The sequence below is a fragment of the Sporobolomyces koalae genome, assembly GCF_050403365.1.
Source record: "Sporobolomyces koalae JCM15063 DNA, S_koalae_JCM15063T_v1_ctg39, whole genome shotgun sequence".
In the NCBI taxonomy this organism is placed as follows: Eukaryota; Fungi; Basidiomycota; class Microbotryomycetes; order Sporidiobolales; family Sporidiobolaceae; genus Sporobolomyces; species Sporobolomyces koalae.
This window is the reverse complement of record NW_027481732.1, coordinates 93,554-107,226: the sequence shown is the minus strand read 5'-3', so window position 1 is coordinate 107,226 and position 13,673 is coordinate 93,554. Positions and strand designations below refer to the sequence as shown.

General features: G+C 52.9%; 5 protein-coding genes across 5 annotated transcripts; 4 read left to right on the top strand and 1 right to left on the bottom strand.

Annotated features, from left to right (window-relative positions):
• Positions 1-1,286: 1,286 nt before the first annotated feature.
• DIE2 (dolichyl-P-Glc:Glc(2)Man(9)GlcNAc(2)-PP-dolichol alpha-1,2- glucosyltransferase) lies at positions 1,287-3,351 on the top strand (the record flags this gene model as incomplete). Its single annotated transcript, XM_076680524.1, has 8 exons — positions 1,287-1,394; positions 1,456-1,544; positions 1,602-1,974; positions 2,051-2,189; positions 2,252-2,552; positions 2,619-2,678; positions 2,751-2,893; positions 2,963-3,351. 8 exons carry the CDS (start codon positions 1,287-1,289, stop codon positions 3,349-3,351), a joined length of 1,602 nt encoding a protein of 533 aa, XP_076532373.1.
• Positions 3,352-3,513: 162 nt separating this feature from the next.
• On the top strand, positions 3,514-5,297 carry UBA4 (Uba4p; the record flags this gene model as incomplete). Its single annotated transcript, XM_076680523.1, has 4 exons — positions 3,514-3,730; positions 3,804-4,511; positions 4,596-4,967; positions 5,044-5,297. The coding sequence occupies 4 exons, from the start codon at positions 3,514-3,516 to the stop codon at positions 5,295-5,297; spliced, it is 1,551 nt and encodes a 516-aa protein (XP_076532372.1).
• A 1,193-nt stretch (positions 5,298-6,490) lies between these two features.
• JCM15063_006425 (uncharacterized protein) lies at positions 6,491-7,051 on the top strand (the record flags this gene model as incomplete). The annotated part of the gene is made up of 1 exon (XM_076680522.1): positions 6,491-7,051. One exon carries the CDS (start codon positions 6,491-6,493, stop codon positions 7,049-7,051), a length of 561 nt encoding a protein of 186 aa, XP_076532371.1.
• Positions 7,052-7,661: 610 nt separating this feature from the next.
• Positions 7,662-12,006, bottom strand: JCM15063_006424 (uncharacterized protein; the record flags this gene model as incomplete). Its single annotated transcript, XM_076680521.1, has 17 exons — positions 7,662-8,439; positions 8,513-8,687; positions 8,752-8,831; positions 8,889-9,016; positions 9,094-9,211; positions 9,271-9,566; positions 9,692-9,968; positions 10,055-10,325; positions 10,407-10,547; positions 10,606-10,699; positions 10,768-10,831; positions 10,893-10,955; positions 11,032-11,235; positions 11,317-11,383; positions 11,454-11,467; positions 11,529-11,654; positions 11,729-12,006. The coding sequence occupies 17 exons, from the start codon at positions 12,004-12,006 to the stop codon at positions 7,662-7,664; spliced, it is 3,174 nt and encodes a 1,057-aa protein (XP_076532370.1).
• A 591-nt stretch (positions 12,007-12,597) lies between these two features.
• On the top strand, positions 12,598-13,578 carry JCM15063_006423 (SCP2 sterol-binding domain-containing protein; the record flags this gene model as incomplete). Its single annotated transcript, XM_076680520.1, has 5 exons — positions 12,598-12,648; positions 12,781-12,831; positions 12,907-13,065; positions 13,169-13,353; positions 13,419-13,578. 5 exons carry the CDS (start codon positions 12,598-12,600, stop codon positions 13,576-13,578), a joined length of 606 nt encoding a protein of 201 aa, XP_076532369.1.
• Between the last annotated feature and the right edge of the window lie 95 nt (positions 13,579-13,673).

Genomic DNA, 13,673 nt, shown 5'->3' with positions numbered 1-13,673 from the left:
GGACATCTCGAGAAGCTTCTCTGTCGACGTATCAGCATACCACCCGGCCACGATGTCGTCAGACCCTGAAAGGTTCGACCCCTCGAACATCGAACGTAACTACGCCTACGAATCGGTCGACGACGAAACGCTCCACGTCGGAGCGTACATGAAGCATGGAGGAAAGCCTCTTCCTGTCGCTGCAGGCCTTGATGGCCACGACAACAGCACAGCTCTTGAAAGGGCGCGCACTCTCCGTACGTCTCTCCTTAGACATTCTTCAGCAGCCACTCAGTTGCGCAATCAATGACAGCAATTCGAAAAGTCACCTGTGAGGCTCGTGAGAGTCCTCACGTGGGGTCTTCCTTGACGAAGCTGGGAGACTTTTCGAACTGCTGCAGTGATTGCGCAACTACGTAGCTACTGAAGAATGTCTGGAGAGAGAGTTACGGAGAGTGCGCGCCCTTTTAAGGGGACGCCCAGGAGAATGGGAGGTTGAGACAACATAAGGGAAACGGGATGTAGGAGACCGACGAGTCCAGGCCTAGACGTTGCTTCCCTCGCATGCAACCCCGGCGCGAGAGAGAGAGAGAGATGGAAAAAACCATCCAACGGGACAATTCGCAATCTCCAGCGCCCTTTCCTCGCTCTACATACAATACATCCTCTGTTTCTCGAATACATTGCTTATCGACGCATTTGTCGTCGCCTCTAAGGGTGTAGCCGATCCGTGTCATTGCCGGCGTAAATAGGCATCGAGCTTTTTGACCGCTTCGTCTCTTTCAGAACGTGCTCGTTCAATGTCCGCTTGGTGGTTATCGGTCTCGATACGTCTCCTGTCTCTGTCGGCGGTCAGCCTTGCGGCTGGCATGATTGTGATCCAACGCCCACAAAAGACTTTTGCGTATTCCATCGTCGTTCTTGCTCGGCAGCAAAGCGTTTATTCGGCGCCGTTGAGGATGACGTCTCAGCTGGCGCAGCTGATTTGCTCCCAACGGTCTCAAAACGCAAGGTCGTCGCCCAAGGAGGATCTCGGGAAGAGCCTTCGGGCACAGAAGCGGAAACGGAATAAATTCCGGCATTGAGACATCCAGGGGAGGTTCTGAAAATACCTGAACAAATGTCATCATCATCACGTGCATACGCTACCCCCAGTTGCTCGACGCTGCAGGGCACCGCAAACCGCAACTTGCCATCCGCGGCCACATGTACTAGCTTCGCACGTCTGTACATCGCCCTCGTTCGCTGGTCAGATCGCGCACTCCTTTTTGGCCCCACACGTGACTACAACGTCGACTCGACTTACCATGGGCAGTCGATACGGGATCTTGTACTGGCCGGCCTATGCCGTGTGGGTCGTAGGTCTACTTGGAGTAGCAAGGCGAATCAACCAGGAGGTGCCAGAGCCTTACATGGTACCTCGTTCTCGTCTATCGCTCTCTTACGTCCAGGCGCGTCTGACCGCTCTCCGGATAGGACGAGATATTCCATATGCCACAAGCTCAGGCATACTGTCGAGGAGAATGGTCATACTGGGACACCGCCATCACTACTCCGCCCGGACTGTGAGCTTCTACCTTTTTGTCTACCTGTTGCAGCTGCTGACTCTTGAGCAACGTCAGATACCTCGTACCTGCCGTCCTGAGCCGCCTCCTCAGTCAAGTTGCGCCGGCATTCTCCGCATGGCCATGTTCCCTCGACGCCCTCCGGTTCTTCAACCTCATCCTCCTCGCGTTCTTACCCATGTTGTACACTGCGCTACTCGTGTCGATTCAAAGCGCGACCTTCTCACTCGATGCCCTCAGGCTCAAGTCGAGAAAAAAGGCGCACAGGGCGAAACAGATTGAGAGCGCGAGATGGGAGGGATTGGTGATCGCGTTGATGCCGGTCGTTGGATGGTGGGCATGGCTCTATTACACCGATTTGGGCTCGGTCATGACGGTATTGGCGTCATACAAGTTGAGCCTGGACAAACGGTACTTGAAATCGAGCCTGGTGAGTCGCACAAACAGCAGCACTCCCGTTCCCACATCTCGCGACACGAGCATGCTGATCGTCTTTGCGCGGATAGTTGGGAGCCCTGAGCTTGTTGTTCAGACAAACAAATATCGTTTGGATTGCGTTCATCGCGGGACTCGCCATTGTTACTCGGTTGCGAGAATCGAGCGAGAATCGACTTTATGATCCCCTCTTGAGTGCTGCCCGGCCGAGTAAGCATACGCTGAAGCAGTGTCGTAAGCATGGGTTGTTGCTGACTTTATCATTCTTTTAGTTGATCTGGTCCGAACACCTTGTTCCGTCATCCATCTGTCATTGTTCAACTTGAGGGCAATCTCGCGAATCGTTTTGGCATACCTCCCAATCTTTATCGGATTCTTGCTATTCGTCGTCCTGAATGGTGGTATCGTGCTGGGGGACAAGTCCAACCACCAAGTGACATTGCACGTCGTGCAGGTTTACTACTTTATTGCGTTCTCGGCAGTGTTCACAAGTCCCCTTTTGGTCGGCCCGTCACCTTCGGCGGCGATGAAACGTATCAAGAAAACGCTCGCGATGTTGACTGGATCTCCAATGTGAGTGCCTCCCTTATTCGTTGGCTGATACGTCCCAGCTGAGGCTGAAGATATGCAACCCGACAGGCGACTACTCGCCTCGATCGTGGTCATGACCGTTATGGCGTGGACAGTGCGACATTTTACGTGAGATGCTTTTCACGAAAACCGTGACTCGTTCCGGTCAATCGCTAATGTTTGATCGATTCGATGAATCAGGATTGCACACGCATTTCTGCTTGCCGACAATCGGCACTATTCGTTCTACCTCTGGAGAAGGATCATCAATCTCAACCCAGTCTCTCGATATCTCTTGGTCCCAGGCTACCTCTTTGCGGCAACCCTTATCTACCGAAAGCTCGGTGAGCTTTAGATTCCCTCGCTTAGGGATATGAAGCAGACTCTTAGATCTTGCTTCCCCTGCGCGACAGTCGATTCCCATCATATGAGAGTGTCGTCGCTGGTTCTGTTCACAGTATCGACGATCCTCGTGCTGGTTCCTACACCCCTCATCGAACCTCGATACTTTCTTGTCCCATTCTTGATCCTTCGCCTACACCTCTCTCCATCGGCTCTCGTTGCTCCCGATTCGAACCCGTCACACGCGAGACGCAAGACCGCGTTGAGTTCGAGACAGTGGAAGTTGGTGCTCGAAGCAGGGCTATATGTCATTGTGCATCTGACAACGCTGTGGTTGTTCCTCGAGAAGAGCTTCGAGTGGACATGGGATCCGACGAGGACAAATGAAGCTGGAGGAGGTGGAGGTGCACCAGAGAGGGATCCGAGGGAGTTGGGCAAGAAGCAAAGGTTCATGTGGTAGCCCGACGCGCATGTACTCAGATTTGACAGAAGTTCCAGGAGGCTCTCCAGACGGTGAGAATGAGAGTGAACTCTCCACCCATACACACACCTCGAGAGCAGAAAATGAAATAGGGGCTCGGATGAATCGTTTCTTTTGCTCGCTCGTCCTCGACATCTCGACATGGCGAGCGGCTCTACACCCATGCGGGATCGTGCTAGCGTCGTAGCGGAAATCGCTCTCGCAAGGAATCGTCTCGAGGCGCTCGAGTCGGAACTGTCTCTCATTGATTCAACATCATCTCCACCTGACCCTCCCAAGAAAGACACGAGGCCGATGAGCTTGCGGGAGTACAAACGATACGGAAGGCAGATGTTGATCAAACCAATCGGGCTACCAGGTCAGAGCCTTTCCCCTTTCGAGCCCTACCCTCTCTACACCCGATGACTGACCCGTGCTTCCACTGCCGGCAGGCCAGCTCAAGCTCAAGCACTCTCATGTACTGGTCGTCGGTGCAGGAGGACTGGGTTGTCCAGTGTTGTTGTACCTCGCTGCTGGAGGAATTGGTGAAGTGACCATTCTCGATCACGACTCGGTCGAACTGTCGAACCTACACCGTCAAGTGTTGCACACGGAACAACGCGTCGGCATGTCGAAAGCTCAAAGCGCCAAGATCGCTCTCGAAGCAATCAACTCGGACATTCGCGTACACGCTCATCAACTGCCTTTCATTCCTTCCATCTTCCACTCTGCCGAGACTCCCGCATCTCTCACGACCAGAGGAACGTTCGATTTGATCCTCGACTGCACCGACAATCCCGCGACGCGGCATTTTCTGAACGCGTACGCAGTTGCAATGGACGTTCCGCTCGTTAGTGGTGGCGCCGTCAGAGCGGATGGCACCGTCGGCGTCTACAATCTTCCACTGGCTCCGTCTCCAACTTCCAGCAGTACATTCGAAGAACGAGGACCTTGTTACGCTTGTCTGTTCCCGCCTGCGCCTTCACCAGAGCCTACCGCGACCCCTGCAAGCAAGTCCTTGCTCGAACAGGATCTCGAGCTCGAGAGACAGAGTCTGCAGGGAACAGGCGCATGTGCGGACGAAGGTGTGCTCGGGGTTAACTGTGGTATCGTAGGTATCGGGATGGCGGCAGAATCGATCAAAGTTATTCTCGGGATCGGTGAGCCTTCTCTTGTCTTGACAGCCGAATCCTGATCCTGGTTTTTTGACATGAGAATTGACGTCTTTACGATCTTGTCCGCAGCAAAACCTACGCTTCACTTGTTTGCACCGCTTTCATCGAGTCCTTACAGGACGATCAAGACTCGACCTCGCAAGGAGACCTGTCCGACTTGTGGAACATTCTCGCAGAACGATCCATCAAAAACGACCACGCCTCAATCGAGATGGCAAAAGTTTCTGTCTTCCGACAACGGAGTCTGGCAAGGATGGCAAGATCCGTTGTGTTCGGTACCTGGGATCGGAGAACGAGTCTCTGAAGGAGCTGAAGACAGGAAAGACGAAAGGATCAAGGTCGAACAGTTGAAACGAGAGTTCGGTGTCGAGCCTGGCATGGTTCTGGTAGATACGAGACCAGAAACGGAATTCGGAATTGTCAATGTTGAAGGAAGCAAGAGTCGGTCGCGTTCTCTCTCACTCTTCCCTACCTTTATCGCTGCGATACAGACTGATCTGAAGAAATCAACGTACAGATGTACCATTCGCTCAACTGTTGAAGAATCCTTCTCTCGCGCTACGGCCGACCACCTCGAATGAAGCGGCTACCGTCAAGACCGTCGCATTCTTGTGTCGTCGAGGGAACGACTCCCTCCTCGCTTCGAGGGCGTTGCGGAGATGGATCGCGGATAACAAAGGACAAGCTGAGGACGACAAGGTCCGGATTGTCGACGTGATCGGAGGATTGACGGCTTATGCGAAAACGGAAGAAGGTTTCCCTATCTACTGAGCCAGACATCATGTAATGATTGGTTTCCCTCGTCTTGGAATCGGTCGTAACGAGCCGTGTGAGGGGAGGCGGACGAATGGTCGTGAGACTCGCGCTGCCCTTTCGTGCGCGTGCAGAATGAGGGCCTGGTATATTGCCCTCGGACAGGCTCAACGGAACCGGAGAAAACAAAAATCTGATACGATGTGAGTCGCGTGCTCGATTGATACGAAAGTTGCGCTCAGGACTCTTTGTTTACCCCCAATAAAGTACGCTGCGTCGTCTTCACTGCGCAATCGCCAAAGCCTGATAGGCATATGGCGTGCTTCAAACGTTCACATGATCTTGTCCCTGGAGGGGTTCAGCCTGCCTCCGATGCACGCTTTTCAGCTGCAACATCGAACCCAACCGAAGCCATCGCCAAGGACCGCTCTCCGCCGTCATCATCGGGATCGAGTACAGCCCGCCCGAATCGCCAGCCAGAGTCTGCGGGAGACAACCATGGCACGGTTTGGTCCGAGCAGGAGGAGCAAGAGTTGCTCGCAGTTGCGACGCGCTCCATCTCCGATCGACGAGGAACTCGACAAGAATGGCTACGGATTCAAGCGGATCTGACTGGAATAGTCAAACGACGCACACTCACAGCACTCAGGAAACGCTGGAAGCTTCTGCAGACCGAAGATCTCGACGACGAACACCGCCACAGCAAGAAACCCCGAGTAGATCGCACAACAACCCTCGAGCAATCGCTTGGTTGGCAATCTTTTGTCTCTGAGCTTCTTACGATCTTGGCTAAATTATTAGAGCAGATCAGATGGCAGTACCTCCGGACAACCGCCCATCGTCCTCGACGTGGACCATAGCTGAAGACGCTGCAATAATCGCTTCTCTCGCCGTTCCATCTCCAGCAATCAGCACATGGAACGACGTCGCGGCAATCGTACAGAAAATCTTTCGAATCGCCGAGCATATGGAATTTCGACGATCCGCCCAGGAAATCGCTGCTCGTTACTTTCCCGAGCTCGACATGGTTAAACTGCACGGCGAGTTGCAAGACTTCTGCCTCGCCCTCGTCTTCTCTTTCGACGATATTTGTCTCACGGAGTTTTCTATTTGGCGCCGTTCCAGGTGTCAGCTTGACAAGCGAAACCGTTCTCGCGATTGAGAATCATGAGCGCGTGGTTGAGCTGCACGCTCTACGTCAGCTCTCAGCCATGCCTGATCAAGCCACGCGGGAGAATTTGAACGAGCATGGCGTCTTTCCGAATGCTACTGCAGACGATACACCTGCGGCGCCTGCACCAGAGTATAACGCCCCAACTACCTCAACCGTGTCTAGTTCTGCACTTTCCTTCCTTCTGTCGAAAAGCGTTGGACCCGAAGCTTGCCTGCCGCATAATTTGTCGACAATTTCGGAGCCGCCAGACGCCAGCTACGATCCTTGGAACCTCAAGCCTCCGACTCTCGAACCCTTTTCGTTTGCCATTGGTCCTTCCGATACGCATCAGACAGTCACGTCTCACCAGGTCTTCACGTACAGGTCACCTCTTCGACACGTCCACTTCTATCTTACGTCGACCTCGGAGCTCTGGAACGCTGAGAACGAAACGAGTTGGCATGCTTCTGTTCCGCGTTCTGCTTCATCCGACCACTACCTACAACGGTCTCAGCTCGAATTCGACTTGACCCCGATGTCAGATGAGATGTTTGATCCGAGGTTCGCCAATTTTGTCGACTCTGCCTGTCATGCAACCGAGGAAGACGTTGTAGACTGAACTCGAATGCACGGAAAAACTCGAGGCGTTTGGGCTCTTCCTCTCTCGTCCGAGCCACCCGTGATCGCTTGCTTGAACAAGATATCTGGATGTTCTGAGATGGGGTCTCGTCAAGGGAAATGCCAACAAAACGGGCGCTCAACGGAATCTAGTGCCTACCTGGCACGGGCGCAAAAGGAAGTTTGGGACAGCGAGAAGTAGTTCTCGTCGTGTGGGATCCCTTGTCATCTCGCTAGGACCGCTTCTCGAAACGCGTCCAATTAGAAATGCAAGTATCGTTGAAAGAGACGGACTCAAACATCGCTGCCGTATCTCGAGAAAGCTTTCCCTTCGATTCAAGTTTCCTAGCGGGAGCGTAACGCGACACGAAAAAAGCGCCAAGTGCGTCCAAAAGGGAAGTCTTGCAATTACTATTCCGAAATGGTACGTTTATGAACCGATCGAAATATTTGACAAACAGAAGAAAAAACAGAAGCGAAAGGTCCTCCTCAAGGGACGCACAAGCGTCCGATTAATGTCACAACAGCGGTACGGAACGTAGAGCTTGGGGAAATCGGGATTTAGTGAACGCAAGAAAAGAGGCGGAACAAGCGGTGGGACAAGGTAGGTTTCATTCTGTATAATCTTCTTCGTAATTCTTGGGCTTCCTCGCACGTTTCGAGCGTCGTACTCCTGGAGACTCTGGAGGTCTTTTAGCTGAAGATCCAGATGCGGCTGGAGGAGAAGTAGGGGGCAATGGGTCTGCAGGTGCGGGCAATTCCGTCTCCGTGTCCGGTGACGGTGTTGCAGGGGAATCTTGCTTCTGATTACCAAGCTCTTTAATCTCGTCGAGTCGTTTCGATTCGGCCGATTGGAAACTCGAGAGCAAATCTCGCGAGGTCGAAGGGTTCGAGGTTGGTGCGGACAAGGTCGGGTTCACGAGGACGGCATCTCGAATCATACTCGCGCGAGTCTCGACAGTCGGAGGAGGACCGTTCGATTGAGCCTTCGAGTAAGGAGCGAGAGAAGGGGTTCCGTTCGGTTGGTCTCGAGGAGCGAGGTATTTCGGAGGATGAACCGCAGGTTTCGTTTCGGTAGGTGGGGCGCTCGGTCGATGAGGTCGAAATGCAGTTGGAGCTGGACGACTGGACGCGGATGTCGCCGGTACAGGTTTCTTTCCAAACACGCCGAAATTGTTTTGTCCGAGCATGCCCCGTGCAGATTGGAATCCTCCAGCACCGGCAGGCACGGCCTGAGGTTGTGAAGACGAACCTTGAGACGAAGACCAGCGACCAAGTTTCGAATAGTTGCTGCCGTTGAGTCGACCAGCGACCCCGAAACTGCTGCCACTGCTTTTTGGTCCACTCGAGAGATCCGAATCGGATTCTCCGCTTCCAGGTTCGGTTTTCCTGTACGACTCGCCCAGACTGATCAGCACTCTGTCTGCAGCAAGCCAAAGTTTCCTACTAAAGAAGAACTCACAGCACCTCGATTCGCTTTTGTGCCTCTTCTTCGCTCGGAGCTGGGCGTCCGAGCACCTTTGCCATTTCCTCCCGTGTCTTCTTCGTGACCTTTTGGAGTTTAGGAACAAACAGCGAGCGGTACGCCTCGGTAACGCTAGACAGAAACGGTGTCAAAGCCTTGGCTTGACCGCGACCTATAGACATGTGACATCAGTCTCAGAAGGAGAGATCTAAGGGAACAAGATCGGATTCCCGTACCTCCTCCGAACATGCGGGTGTTGGCGTGGGTCAGGAAGCAGAAGCATTGAGCTCGAGTGATGGCGACATAGAGGAGGCGCCTATTTCAAGAATTAGCACAATCTGACAGTCACGTAGAGAGTGAGTGATTCGCTTACCGTTCTTCATCGATTTCTTTCGGTTCGGTCGCGCGGTAAAAGGGATACGTTCCGTCTTCGCAGGCTGGTATGAACACGATTGGGAACTCGAGACCTTTGGCGGCGTGGCAAGTCGAAATGGTAACTTTCTGCAGGCTCGACGAGACTGTCGGGTCAGATTCCTGACGAATGTTTGGGGAGACAATCAGCAAGTCCTGAGACTCACATCGTCTGAATCGTCTTGTTTGCTCGATTTTGTCTCCGTGTCGGTTGCGAGCATCGAGGTGGATAAAAAGATGTCGAGAGGCGTGGTTTTGCCCGTTTCCGAGATCTGCGCCGACAGGCTGCTACAGATCACTCTTTAGCGTACGATATCCCAGAATCCTCACGTCCGCTGACTTACGTAACCTCGATCTTCTCCTTCGTCGGAGATCGTGCGTCATGCCAATCAGGATCTTCTTCCTCCCGTTCGACCATGTTCGAATTGCCGGAACCTTCAATCTTGACTTCCTCGAGTTCTCGTTCCGTGTCGAGGTCAATTTCGGCTGGATTCTCTTCCTGCACGAGTGCCGCGTACGTTTTGAGTTCTTGCACGTTCTCCCATCTGTCCGCCGCGTCGGATGTGCTGTTCTTGTCGAGGTACGCTCGGTACGCCAATCGATCCGTCAAGAACTCGAGCAACTCTGTCACACTCGTACCCTGACAATAAGAGAACCAGAGAAAAGCGTCAATTCAGATTCTCTGCTCCGGATCACAGGACGCTTTCTCTTCCTTTGAGAAAGCGAAAGAGAGAGAGAGAGAAGAAGAGGATCACCCAAACTCACTTCGTTTGCTTTCTTGCGACCGTCACGAATGATTTCGACAAGCAATTTGATCTGTTTCTTCTGCGCGGCACTGACCGATACGAGTCCTTTGGCAGAACCGTTCGCGATCCTGACCAACAGTTCGAACGCGGATAACCCGTTCGCACGAGCGTTGTCAAATATGGAAGTTTGCGCTTTGTCGCCGAGCGAACGTTTCGGGACGTTGAGGATGCGTTGAAGGGCAGGGTTGTAAGATGGGTTCGACAGGAGTTGCAGGTACGAGAGCATGTCTTTGACTCTGTCCTCGACAAGTACCAATCATTTGCGTCAAGAATAATGCCGACAAGCTCGACAGAATCAAGGAGAAAAAAAGGTTGAACGTACTCGGCTCGTTCGAAGAACTTGTGGCCTCCTACCATCTTGCTAGGAATACTCGCACGCTGCAACCCGACTTCGATCGCTCGACTGAGAGCTCCGTACCTGAGCAGGATGGCAAAGTCTTTGTACGTAACGAGACCTCCGAGGTGTGCGACGAGGTGACGGATTGTCGAAGCGATGTAAGTCGCTTCACTTTGTGCATCGGCTACGGCGTTGAGCACGACCGACGTTCCAGATGGATGTGAAGCAACGAGAGATTTGTTGACCCGTTTCGTGTCTGAGAGAAACGATAGCACCGATTTGAGCTCGAGAGAGAAAGCCAGTGGACATGTTTCGAGAAAAAGAATCAAGTTCTGACCTTGTCGCACGACCGCGAGAGCCGCACCAAGAATCGCTCCCGTCGAGCGATAGTTTTGTTCGAGGAAGATTTGTCGACACGGCTTGAAGTCCTGGACCATGCGTTCGAGGTTTTCCATTTCAGCGTTTCTCCATCCGTAAACTGCGAAAAACGACCTCGTTCAGCTAGGCGTGAACGTGGAGAAGAGAACAAAACTCACTCGACTGGTCGGGATCTCCAACAATCGTGAGCGATCCCGAGGCTCTCGAGATGAGCTTGACGAGGTCATACTGGACCACGTTCGTGTCTTGAAACTTTGTGAGGGAGACGAGCGCGTCAGGTTCTGATGCCTAGGTTTGGATATTGAGATGGAGAAATTTGCCTCGTCAATCAGAACAGACTGGATGCCTGCGACTACCCTTGGATGGTATTTGAAGAGTTCGTGTCTGCGCATGGACGCTCTCGATCAGTGCTGGTCAAATGTCAAGGACAAGTCGCAAGCCTCACCCTTTCAAGAGCAGATCGTCGAAGTCGAGCGAGTTGGTGCGAGAGAGCTCGTCCTCGTAGGCTCTAGATTTTTTTTTCCATTAGTCTTATGTTTTCTTTTCTTTTACCGGTAGTCTGGCTAAAAGGGAAGAGTACACACTCGTAAACTCTCGCGATCCATTCCCATTTTGCAGAGTCCCACTCGGGTCGCGGCTCGGCGCGCAACCCGTTCGGCGTGGTCATTCTCGCTTTGCATTTTGAGATGTGGTCGAGGTACGTCGGGGGTTTCATGTCCCGTTTGATATCCTCGCGTGCTCCGTCTGGCGGTTCGAGGTTGGGCAAAATCCGCTTGATCATGGCCAGACTGACTCCCAGGAGAGCTCGGAAGTCTCAGTGGAAATGTCCATCAAGGTTCGATGCGTTTTTGGGCAAAGATGTGACGCACCAATCGTCACGATCGGCGATGGTAAATCCGGATTCCAGGTTGACGAGTTTGCCATACTTGCGCAAATCTGTCTCGTCGGATTCAAAGTCAGCAGTGTGCTCATCGCGGGAGAGACACTGAGTTTGAACGAGACTGACACCTCACGCAGACACTATCGGTAGACGAAAGCAGAAGCAGCGAGTTGTAGTTATCTGCTCGTCTTCACCACGGACGAGGGTGCTTGATGGACATGCCTGTGAAAGGTGCCCATGACGAGGCGCTCGGTCTCTTTCGGACCGAGGATCTTGCTCAACCTCGATTTCATCTCGTTTGCCGCCTTGTTCGTAAAGGTGACGACCCTAGTTGAATGATCAGGATGATCAGGTACGAGCTTTCTTCGGGTAAAAGGGGAAAGAAGGTTAGGTCGACTCACACGAGCCTCTCGGGTTCAATGCCCTGACGTTGGATCAAGTAGGCGGCGCGACAGGTCAAAATCTTGGTCTTGCCCGATCCCGGAGCAGCGTTGATCTGCAAGCCACCTTCGACAGATGCCGTGACTGCTTGCTTCTGGGCCGGGTTCAGGGTGTGGATATAATCATCGGGTTGCATCAAGTGTGGATGAGACTTGGTTGCGCGGCGAGTAGCGATGCTTAGTGCAACGGGCGCGGATGCACTGGACTCAGTATCGGATAGATCATCAGGCGGCTCCATATCGGGACGAGGTCGAGTAAGAGGCAGAAGATCTGACGCGTGCTGGGTTCCGAGAGGTTCGTTCAACTTTTTATTCTCGGAATACGCTCAGCTCGCGCCTCTTGCCGAGTTTCAATCCGAGAGCACACGCCTACCTGCGTCATACCTCGGCGGAGGCTGCGTACAAGGCGCTGAGACCCTATCGTGTACCGACTCGATTCAATCTGACGCGCTCGCTGCCCGACGCGTCGCACTCGCCTAGCGAAGGTCAGCCGGCATTGGTTTGTTCCACTTTGTCGTCCATTTTGTGGGTCAAAGACTCTTAGGCATACGCGAGCAGGCGCGGGTGGTGCGACAGGAGGTTCGTGGTAGTGGTAGTGGTTCGGGATTGCACCGCCTCGTTTGGCTCACGCTTTGGCTCAATATTCTGCCCGGGTCTCGAGAGATTTGCATACCGAATCAAGCTCAAGTTCAAGCATTGCATACCAGGTGAAAGAAGAGCAAAGGAAAAATGAGAAAAAGGAAACCCCTGATTTCGGCAACCTTTTTGAGACCCGCTCCGCGACCCCCACCGCTCCCCTTCCTCCCTCCAATCGTCAACCGAGTCTCGCCATGACCAGTTCCGATGATTCGAATCAAGCACTCTCGGATCGTCTTGTCAAGGTGAGTCCTACTTTGTTGCCAGGGAGGACGGCGAGGAAGGGGCAGGTCGCGCATGATCATCAATCATCGTCAACAAGTGAAGCCCCGCATGAAATGCCGATGGCTGAAATCTCTACTCTGGTGTTAAATCAGGCAGCACTGAACGACCCGTTGATCTATCACCCTTCGTTCGACTCCTCACGAGTGAGTCCGTTCATGATTCCCGTTCTCACGCTCAAAGAAATGATGGTCGACGTCTTCCCACCTCTTCCCTTTTAGGTATTCGCTTTGATCTCGGTCTTGTTGAACAGTCCGAGTAGTCCCAAGAAACAACTCGTCAAAACGATCAAAACGGTCTACCTGTTTCAAGTGACTCAAGAAGACACTTCGGAACGAGGCGGACCTCCGATCACAGCTCGATGGTGGGTAGACATGAAGGTAAATCAATTTGGTCTCTATAGGGTTTAAACGCAGAGCTCCATTCTCAAATAAAGAAAGCTGAACCCAGCGCTGAACGAAAAATCTTGTCGCAACAAAACAGAAACGAGGGATTTTGAGGTTGTTGCAACCCAACGAGAAACCTCAGTTGAAACCCGACGTGACCATCTCGTTGTCGGACAAGGACTTGGTCGGACTCGCAAACGGGACTTTGAACCCAGTCAAGTTGTACGAAGCGAAACGAGTCACGGTGAGGGGTGACATTGATCGAGCGTTCAAAGTCGAAAAGTCAGTTTCTCTCTCTAGAAAAGGGGAAGAAAATGAAAACTGATGGTGAATACGAGCGATTGTAGGATCTTAACTCAGGAGAGAACCAAGTTGGAAGCGTTGCGAGGACAGAGCGGACACGACCAGCATTCGCAGCAGAAGAAGGCGAGGAAAGAGGTGTGGGGAGAGAGGCGAGTCGCAGCGGCAGGAGGTCCTGGCAGTGGTGCGGTCAAGGCCAAGTTGTGAGAGAGCCAGGGGGACTGAACCGTCATGTTGTTCATGCGTTATGTGGTGTAACTACTGTAGTATTGCCTGAGAGAGAATGAAGATGTAGCCGAGGT